Source organism: Chaetodon trifascialis, chromosome 19, assembly GCF_039877785.1.
Source record: "Chaetodon trifascialis isolate fChaTrf1 chromosome 19, fChaTrf1.hap1, whole genome shotgun sequence".
Taxonomy (NCBI): domain Eukaryota; kingdom Metazoa; phylum Chordata; class Actinopteri; order Chaetodontiformes; family Chaetodontidae; genus Chaetodon; species Chaetodon trifascialis.
Genome location: NC_092074.1, coordinates 5,688,698 through 5,699,266, shown reverse-complemented (window position 1 = coordinate 5,699,266; position 10,569 = coordinate 5,688,698). Strand labels below are relative to the sequence as shown.

At 41.9% G+C, this 10,569-nt stretch overlaps 1 protein-coding gene and 1 pseudogene across 1 annotated transcript; both read left to right on the top strand.

The window, feature by feature from the left end:
• Positions 1-3,606: 3,606 nt before the first annotated feature.
• On the top strand, positions 3,607-4,605 carry LOC139348066 (trace amine-associated receptor 1-like). The gene has a single exon (XM_070988015.1). It carries the CDS (start codon positions 3,607-3,609, stop codon positions 4,603-4,605), a length of 999 nt encoding a protein of 332 aa, XP_070844116.1.
• A 443-nt stretch (positions 4,606-5,048) lies between these two features.
• Positions 5,049-9,119, top strand: LOC139348065 (piggyBac transposable element-derived protein 4-like; annotated as a pseudogene).
• Positions 9,120-10,569: the final 1,450 nt, after the last annotated feature.

Sequence of the window (10,569 nt, the reverse complement as noted above, 5' to 3'; positions counted from 1 at the left end):
CAGAGACAGAGAGACAGACATGCAGTCACAGTAACAGTGACAGTGGATGTAATAACAGCAGTAGCAGTTGCAGTGGATGTCAGGCAGGGCCAAGGCAGGAGACGCAGCTGAAATCCACAATCCAGATTCAGCCACTGTCCATGGGAACCTGCAAGACGACAAAGCACAGAGACTCCGGGGAAGGAGCTAAGTTAGTAACACGCCGTGGTAGGACATGAGAGCGTGCGGATGGAGAGGGACAGAAGGACGGAGGAGCTCGGTGTATCTTTGGATGTCCCCCAACAGTCTAATCCTATAGCAGCATAACTAGGGGCTGGTCCAGGACCAGCCTGAGCCAGCCCTAACTATAAGCTTTATCAAAAAGGAAAGTTTTAAGCCTACTCTTAAATGTAGAGACAGTGTCTGCCTCCCGGACAAAGACTGGAAGATGGTTCCACAGGAGAGGAGCTTGATAGCTAAATGCTCTGACTCCTGTTCTGCTTTTTGAGACTTTAGGAACCATAAGTAGACCTGCATTCTGGGAACGCAGTGTTCGAGTAGGGCAATAAGGTACTATGAGCTCTTTAAGATAAGAAGGTGCCTGGCCACTTATGGCTTTGTAAGTAAGGAGGAGAATTTTAAACTCTATTCTAAACTTTACAGGGAGCCAGTGCAAAGTGGCGAGTATTGGAGAAATATGATCTCGCTTCCTGGTTTTTGTCAGAACACGTGCTGCAGCGTTCTGGAGCAACTGGAGAATATTCAGCAGCGAATTTGGGCAGCCTGATAGTAAAGAATTGCAATAATCCAGCCTGGAAGTTACGAATGCATGGACTAGTTTTTCTGCATCATATAAAAATAAGTTCCACATGGGACACAAACCCTAGTCTCTGGGGTGAAAGTCTTGTGTCTGACTCATTCATCCACCTTGACCTTGACCTGCACCTACAACATTAATTACAACATTAATTATAATGTTGTAAGAACAACACCAACACAGCAATACCAGATAAACTGTAGCGCAGTATGAGTGGATCCTCAAAAGGTTAATAGAAAATGTAACTCAGTCAGCATTACCGTTCCCTCAAAATATATTCGCTGCTGCAGATTTGTTGTATATGAATATAATTTCTAGGAGACCGGGGTGCTAAATGGAAACACACTTGCAGAATGTTGGTAGGCTGTAGTAGATTAGCCATTAGCTATACCCTTCATCAAACAGTGATTCTCCAATGATACTCTGCATTTGAACAGTTTGATGGATACTGTCCATAGGATAGTGGACAGTCTAAGTAATTGATTAAACAATAGATTTTTATCATCTCTAACAAAAACTAACCACACTTAACACTACAGGAACCAGTGCCAAAGTAACCTGAGATAGCTTTACATTTGTAGTATGTCCTCATCCTAAAAGCCTTTTCTCTTGCAATGTTAAAAGTCGAAATAAATAGTGTAAACACCTGTAGTCTTCTAGAATGTAAGTTGTGTGTGTGTGTGCAGATCATTGTCAGTATGAGTGTATTTTTAGTGTTATAGGTTAAAAAGACATTTTATGCTTCATGCAAGTTCAAGAGTGGATGTGAATGTTTATATCGCCAGTCAGTGAGTAGACCAAATTTCTTTTTGTGTCCCCCCCACACCCAGATTATAGTGGTTAGGTCTGCCGATCTGTCAGCACAAGTATGCAGGCACGCAGAACAGCATTCATAAATGGTGACTGCTGTTTGCAACAGAGTGTATAAATTCAGGCTGGAGATAGAAAAATATATTAACAGATATATAAAACCTGAATGCAAGACACTAAGGCAGGTAGAAGAAGAAAAAAAAGTGAGCTTTAATGACAAAAGTTGATTCCAGTCAAACAAAACTGGCAGGCAACAAAAAGTGAGGGAGCAAGCAAAATCTAAGAACAAGGAAAAATGCAAATAACGAAACTAATAATAAACCAGTATTGCATGAGGGAATACAGATGAGGAACACTAGCACAAAAGCAGGACAAGGGAACAGATGCAGGAGGTGTGACAACTGAAACATGGAAAAAACACCGACTAAATACACAAGAGGGAAGACTGAAGAGGGACAGGGGAAACTAATTGACAGTCACAAGGGTGGTAAAGAGACAAAGGCAGGAAGTAAAACAAAACACAAGACAAAACAGGAAATAACTCAACTAAAACCCAAAACCATCACACAAAATGAGTCATAATGATTGATGAATGAGGAAAGAAAAATCAGCAATGAGATGGTAAGTATAATGCAACACAGTGTAGAAATGTAGTGGAGTAGAAAGTATAGAATTCCTGCAAGGTGTAGTGTGAAAGAAGTCCAGAGTACTGACAACTACATCTGCTGAAGTAAAGTACAGATATGTGAAAAATGTGGAAAAAGAACAGTAATGACGCATTTAAGGTTTTTCAACCAGTGGCATCCCCTAATATGTTTAACTAACCTGGGATTTTCTTCACAACCAGATTTTTCTTCACAACCAGATTGTCTGACTGCATGTTACCTCACTGAACTTGTTCATGTAGAATTCTAATATAGACATTCTTTACTAGCCCACTTTGCTTCTTCCAAGAGTGTTTTTTTTTTTTTAACTTCTGAAGAATTAAACTTTCATGAGTTTTCGCTGTTATCTTTGACAAGAAGAGGGTTATTTTAAAACAATAAAAAAAAAACTGTGATAGTGTCATCAAAGAATTTACCACAACAAGTTCTGCTATCAGTGTCCCTTCCAGAGCTTCCACATAATTCTCAAAAATTAACAGGGTATGGTGTCCTGTGTATATGATTAAGACTTCTAGTCATAGTTGGGGCCATAAAATATTACTTTGATTGTCATTGTAATACCCTCTGACATGAGTTACTAAAAAACCCAAAAACAGGAGGAAGATGGAGGATCAGTTTGAGTAGATTCAACATCAGTGGAGTCTGGAGGGGCCTTAAAACCATCTCTGGCTCCAAGGAACCCAACACAATTACACTTAACCATTTGGCAGACGCTTTTATCCAAAGCGACGTACATATGAATTCACACACTGATGGCACAGCATGGGGGGTAGTTTTGGGATTCAGGATCTTGCCCAAGGATACCTTAGCATGTGGACTGCCAAGGCCAGGGATCGAACCACCGACCTCCTAATAGGTGAATGACCGCTCTACCTCCTGAGCCACAGGCGCTCTGCCTGTGGTGGGACAAAAGTGGAAGAATGAGTTGAACCTTTTCTTCAATAGATTCTTTCAGTAGATCAGTCATCTGCCCATGTTTACTGCCCCACCCCCAGCTACAATTCTTTTGCCACAATTCAGTTCATATCCACCCTGTACATCTACTGCGTTTCCTGTCCAATAACCGAGTCCCCCCACCTACACCCTCCTGGTTCCTCTGATGTGAAAAGTCCAGGGAGTTGACTTTTCATAACGTGAATATAAATTATGGTGATGAGATAGTGCTTGATAAATACACATGTAACAAGTCCACAGGTTCAGCATGTAGTTCACTGCAAACACGTCATACACTTGTGTGACTACAGGTGCTATGGTGCTCTTTTTCCAAGAAGGCTTGCGAGGAAGTTTTTTTTTAAACTTATCAGTATTATTGATCACTTGCCGGAACTGATAAGCATGGAACCAGAAGCCATTTTTAATAGAACTTATGTTGTCAATGATATACATTCTTGCTATGAATTAGACAATTCATCTTACATATTGCTAAGCAGCACTTCTACAGTATGTGTTTTATTATCTGTTATACTGGGCTCTTTATGTGCTATCACTATATGTGGAAATCTTCTTGTAATAATCTCCATCATTTACTTCAAACAGCTGCACACTCCCACAAACTATCTTATTCTCTCTCTTGCTGTGGCTGACCTGCTTGTTGGTGTCATAATTGTTCCTTTCAGCATGGCCTTCTCTGTGAGTTCATGCTGGAATGAAGATTTATTTTGCAAAATACGAGACAGCTTTGATATATCCCTGTGCATGTGCTCTATCTTGAATTTATGTTGTATTTCCATTGACAGATATTATGCAGTGTGTCAGCCTCTGACATACAGGACTAAAATAACTGATCATGTTGTTGTGACCATGATCGTGGTGAGCTGGACTATTTCTGCTCTAATTGGAATTGGTGTCATAATGTCAGGATTAAACCAAGATAAATGTGAAGAAAATTGCTCAAATAATGTTCTCTTGGCAAATATTATGGGTCTTATTTTGTCATTTTATCTCCCAGTGATCATAATGCTTTGTATCTACTTTCAAATTTTCCTTGTGGCACAGAGACAGGCACGCAGCATCCAGAACACAACCTGTCAGAGCACGAAGTCTGGAGCAACCGTCAGTAAGATGGAGAGAAAGGCCACAACAACTTTGGCTATCATTATGGGAGTTTTTCTGAGCTGTTGGACTCCATTCTTTCTTTGCATGACATTTCTTTCTTTTAGTACTGATTCAGTATCAGTTGCTGTGTTTGAAACCCTTAATTGGCTTGCACTATCAAACTCAATGCTCAATCCCTTTATTTATGCTTTCTTTTACAGCTGGTTCAGGTCAGCTTTTAGAATGATCATTACTGGTAAGTTATTTCTGGGTGATTTCTCTAACTCAAAGCTCCTCTGACTTCTTTGAAAAGCTGAATTCGAACTTGTCAATAATTATATGTAATAATAAAGGCTGGCACAACAAAGGTCAATATCTTTACTCTGTCAGTTATTTTTACTGACACTGTATTTTACACTGTACCTTGCCTTCAGATATTTATGTTTCATTTCAATATAAAACTTTCATTTCAAATGGAAAATTGCCCAATAAGTTTTATCAACTCTTTATATGATATGAGTTAACTGCAAATATCTGGGATTATTGCACACCATGCATTAAACACATGATGCTGCAAGAAGTTTTTGCAGAATTTGACTGTATATATTTGAAATGAAGAGTAATTTTTAAGTGACTCCAGTCAGACATGAAAGACTGCCTGTGAGAGTCTGGTTAGATTATGTAATCTTATAAAGGCACTTGTCTTACAATAGTAACAATAGTTACAATAGCAGGTAGTGCGCATGTCTCACAGCAAGAAGGTTGCCGGTTCGATCCCCGGGTCGGGTGTGGCCTTTCTGTGTGACGTTTGCATGTTCTTCCTGTGGATGTGTGGGTTCTCTCCAGGCACTCCGGCTTCCTCCCACAGACCAAAAACATGCTCGTTATGTTAATTGGTGACTCTAAAACTGTCCTTAGGTGTGAGTGTGAGCGTGAATGATTGTTTGTCTGTGTATGTTGCCCTGTGATCGACTGGTGACCTTTTCAGGTTGTACCCCGCCTTTCGCCCAATGACAGCTGGGATAGGCTGTGGATGATGGATGGATAGACAATGGATGGATGGATGGATGTTGTCTGGGACATTCAAGTTCAAATATGCATAAAGAAAATCAAATATCCTATCAAGAGCAGATTATGACTCTTTTTGAGTTGAATTTATTTTTCTGGATATTTTTATGATCCCACTGTCACCATTTCTTGTCATTGTAAAGACAAACAATAACTACACTCAGTCAAAGACCACCATAGTGCCACATATAGAGTTAGAGTACTGTTTAAAATTCTTCTAGCTTTTTGCTTTCTGTATTTTTAGGTTTGTTTCTTATCCTGTAATATTTGCCTGTTTTCCTTGCAAAATAATTGGTGGACAAGCATTTCATGGTTACAAAACATGGTACAGGAAGGCCAAGTTTCACCTCTTATTATCAGAGGTATGATCACAAAACACAATTAACTCAACCTTAACTCCAGTCTACTCCCTGAAATGTAATGATTTACATTGTGGGGACTTGCCCTTTGTCCCCAAATGACTGTGTCAACAGATTTATGTCCCCACAGCATCAGGAATACATGGCACACACACACACACACACACACACACACACACACACACACACACACACACACACACACACACACACACACAACAAGATTGGCGTCAGACAATCCTTTAAAGGCGCTCCAAAGAGCTCACTTAAGGGTTTGAGGCCTAGCTGCGACATGAAGCCTGTTGGCCCTTTTCACCCCGTTGCTCTTTTGCTCTCATTTGGCCTCTACAGTAGATACAGACCTGAAACTTGAACTGTGAGGCCTCTGAAAATTATGAAATCATAATCTGGTGGAATCATTTCATAAGCCTCTCCCAAACAGTAAGTAGTTTCAGGAAGGAGGTGGGGCTTCCAAATTTTAAATTTTAATTTCTGGCAGAGGTATGAATACACCCCAGAAATCTCATCTTATTTGGAGCAAATTTGACCAAGTTATGATGCTTAATTGATTGTCTCGGTCGGACATTGCCACGCCCTGTACGGGCTGCAGAAAGGACTTAGGGGGGTCAAACCACCACAGATGTAATCCATAGGGAGGGCAGAACAGCATATTAAAATTTCAACTTCCTATATTTAACCCTCGGAGGCCCTTGGGGCTTTTTTGGGATTTAAAATTTGATTTTTTGCTCAGATTTTGGCATTTCTTGTGCTGAGATGATGAAATTTGGTAGAGATTGTGCATTTTTAATGAATTTTGGAATTCCAGCTTGAAAAGTGTGCCAAATTTTACACTGTGTAGGCAAGATAGCCACTTCCAAACCCAGTTTGACCATTTTGGTCCCATTAACTATCATTAAAACCACGTATTTTCATTCTACTGCCATTGCAATACAGAAATGTGAAATCCTGGTAATTCCTCTGCATCCCTGCCTCAGGAGACTCAAAATTTCACCGAAAACGACGATCCACTAGATGTCGCCCTCTACCCATGTTTTGCAGGGAGGCCTTGTGAGGGATAAAAGTCGCATTTGAAATAATGGGATATAACAGTAACGGCAGACATGGGAATAAAACTGAAACTATTTGCTATGGATGTCCGAGTCTGGTGTGTATGAGCATTAGTGTGTGTGTGTGTGTGTGTGTGTGTGTGTGTGTGTGTGTGTGTGTGTGTGTGTGTGTGTGTGTGTGTGTGTGTGTGCGCGCGCGCGCGCGCGTGCGTGCAAGAGAAATGTGGTCTGTAAAATCATATGCTACCAGCAACGAAACACAGCCAGGGCTGTGTTTCGTTGCTGGTATTTTTTGGGAGTCTTTGATCGGAGCCAGCACAGGCTTCAGGGGTGGTTTAGTTTGCAAAACAGCAAACTGTTTCGCCGATAATCAGGGTCAGGTGGCCAGGTGTTACGTTGCTGAGCAGATTGGCGTGGCGAACACCTGGCACAGCAGGAGAGCTGGTGAGGGAGAGTGACAGCGGTAGCGCTTTGATATATGTATTTGAAATGAAAAGATCAAAAAGTGAGTAAAAATCCCTTACATCAATATGACCTTTGCAACCATGTTTGCATCATAATAAAAGTTTTGGAGCCAACAAGCAGCAAATCCCTGCACTGCAAAAAGTAAACAAGACAGCCAAACGCCTCAAATTGTTTATGCAGGTGCATCTGCTAATAAAGTTATAAATTCAGCCAGGGCTAGAATTGTACATTTCTGCAAATCTGTGAGAAATAAGAAGACGATATGAAAAGACGACAGGAAACCTACACCCTCCAACAGGCCGTGGAAATGGTCGCTGGCCCTTCCAGAGCCACTCAACCTGGCCGCTCCAGGCAGCGCACCGCCCGCACATCGTCGAAGCCGCAGAACGAAGCCCGCGCTGCGACAGAGTGGCAGTGGCAGTGGCAGAGCCGTATTCACGGCCACAATGTCGAGGAGAATGTTTGAAAAGATCGCCGCGGCCATGAGATTTGATGACAAACTGACGAGGCTGAGACGGCACAGGGGGGGCAAGTTGGCTGCTATTTGGCCGGTGTGGGAGAGGTGGGAACCGCGGCTGCAACAACTGTTCAACCCGGGAGTGGAGCTCTGCGTCGATGAGCAGCTGGTCCCATTCAGAGGCCACTGCCGCTTCAGACAGTACATAGCCAGCAAGCCGGCCGGCTACGGAATAAAAGTTTGGGTCTGCGGCGATGCCCGGACGTCCTATGCATGGCGAGTGTCGGTGTATACGGGGAAGGAGGAGGGAGCCCCCCGTGAGGTCAGCCAGGGGAAGAGGGTTGTGCTGGAGATGGTGGACGGGCTGGAGGGGCACACCGTCACCTGTGACAATTTTTTCACCTCATACAGTCTGGGTCAAGAGCTGCTCAGGAGGAAGATCACCATGGTGGGCACAATCCGGCGCAACAAGCCTGAGCTGCCCCCGAAGCTTCTGGACCTCAAGCAGCGGCCCGTCCTCTCCTCCCTCTTCGCCTTCACGGCGACACACACGGCCGTCTCGTACGTGCCGAGGAGGGGGAAAAACGTCGGGAGGCGGCAGTCAGCGATAAATACCACAGAAAACCAAAAATAATAATGGACTATAACCACAACAAAGGCGGTGTCGACAACCTTGATAAGGTAGGCTTCTATTATTATTTCAAATTATTCTTGCATGATTTATATTATTATTGCTGTACTGGAGCTTCCGGGGGAAGGATGGAGTGTTATGCGGGCATTAGAGGCTCTCGAGCCGGGCAGACCCGAGCCGTCTGTCCGTAGCAGAAAAAGCCGAAATGTTTATTATTCCTATTTTATTATTCCTATTTGGTAGCCCATTTCTTGCATCATTTGAAAGAAAGAATGATTTATTAGAGTATGATGAAGAAGAATATGTATTATTTATTTATTTATTTTTCCCTCCTCCATCAGGTTGTCACCGCCTACAGCTGCCGGCGCATAACCCGGAGGTGGCCGCTGAAGCTCTTTTACAACATCCTGGACGTGTCAGCGTACGCCTTCGTCCTATGGAGAGAAGTCGATCCGCTGTGGAGAGAGGGAAGCACTCACAAGCGGCGGGTTTTTCTGGAGGAGCTGGGGAGAGCGATGGTGAGCCCCCTGCTGGAGCAGCGACAACGCTTGCCTCGAAATCCGAGCGCTGTTGCGCTGCTGGCTGCAGCATGTAGGGGGCAGGGGGAGGAGAGTGATGGGCCGCCAGCAAAGGCCGCCCGCGGCGACGGTGCACGCACTGCACTGCAGGGGTACAGAACACATGCGCTAAGTGTGGACACTACATCTGCAGAGCCCACACCACTATGGTTTGCAGCACCTGCTACCAGTAAGACTCTGGGTAAATGAAACTGTATATATTTGTATATTTGTTCCAATTTGGTTTGCTGTTATGATTGATTATCTCATTTCGTTCCATGTTTGTTAAAGTTAATTTGAATGAAAAGTTAATTTGAAGTTGTATATATAGTTGTATATGTATATTTGTTGCTATTTAGTTTGCTGTTATGATTGATTATCTCATTTAGTTCCATGTTTTGTGAGTTAGTTTGAATGAAATGTTAATTTGAAGTTGTATCTATAGTTGTATATATGTATATTTGTTGTTATTTTGTTTGTTGTTATAATTGATTAGTTCAAAATGTTAATAAAATTATTGTATTGCATATTCATGTTTCATGCTTTTATCATATATGAGTCTATGACCGAAACGGTCCCTAGGAGTGAACTGGTGATTTTTTGGTATTTTTTGTAACTGCACAAAAATTAATAATTTATCAAAATCAGTGTTGCTGCTAATCATTGACATGTCCCAGACTGAATATCCACAAAAAACAAAAATCCACTTGGCATTCATCAAATTGAAAATACTTCATTTTTGTGTAATACTACAATGTAGTACTATGTGAATAAACTGGCATTTAGAGGGTTAAAATTATGAAAATGAAGTCACATTTGCTATGCATGATGAGGACTGGAGTTAATAACCAAAATTAAAAAAAAAAAAATTAAAAAAAATTAAAAAATTAAAAAAAATCATCATACTCTCCCTCAGTGACTAAAATGGACATGGTGTGGGAACTTAGGTATGTTATTAAAGGGGCCTCCAAGGGTTAAAGGAAAAATTTGTACCTCCTTGTGAAACTGGGGAAAATCAGGGTCTGTGACTTGTGCACTCTTAGAGCCCTTGTGAGCAGTATTGATGATCAATCCAGGTTTTGATATTTTATTTGGGCTACATACACCACATTTTACACACATAATTTAAGGCCCAAAAGGAGCATTTGTTGTGAATTTCAGCCATCTCTGTCCCAGAGAACCCAATAACCCTAACCCTAACCCTAATGTGTGGCTCTTCAAAGCCGGGCCCTGGTTCTTTGGTTTCCATTTGAGCTAGAGCCACCAAAAGTTACACCAATGATCAGTGTCTGTAGGAGGACTGATTCTGAAATTTTCAGCCGCCTAGAAGTTACAGAGCTGAAACACAAGCTCAAAAGACTGCAGCAAATTTTCATAATGGAAGTGCATTTACGCATTTTCATTTCTGCCATATCTCTGGAGACAAGTATGGAAGGGACTTGAAGCTTGGAATAGGTGTTCTAGTTGCAGAGCCCTGTCACCAATACCTGTTTCAAGTCTCACTAACTGGGCTCTCATTCAAGTGTATAGGCCCATGTTTTTTTTATAAGTTTGTGTAAATAACTTGAAACTTCATGTGTGTTCTGGGCATCATTTTCAACAATCACTGTAAATTTCAGCCTCCCAGCACAAACATCTGCCTCATTCATCATATTATTAA

Bases quoted from the DNA above. Each gene is read 5' to 3' on its own strand.
- LOC139348066 (XM_070988015.1), top strand. From the start codon at position 3,607: ATGGAACCAGAAGCCATTTTTAATAGAACTTATGTTGTCAATGATATA.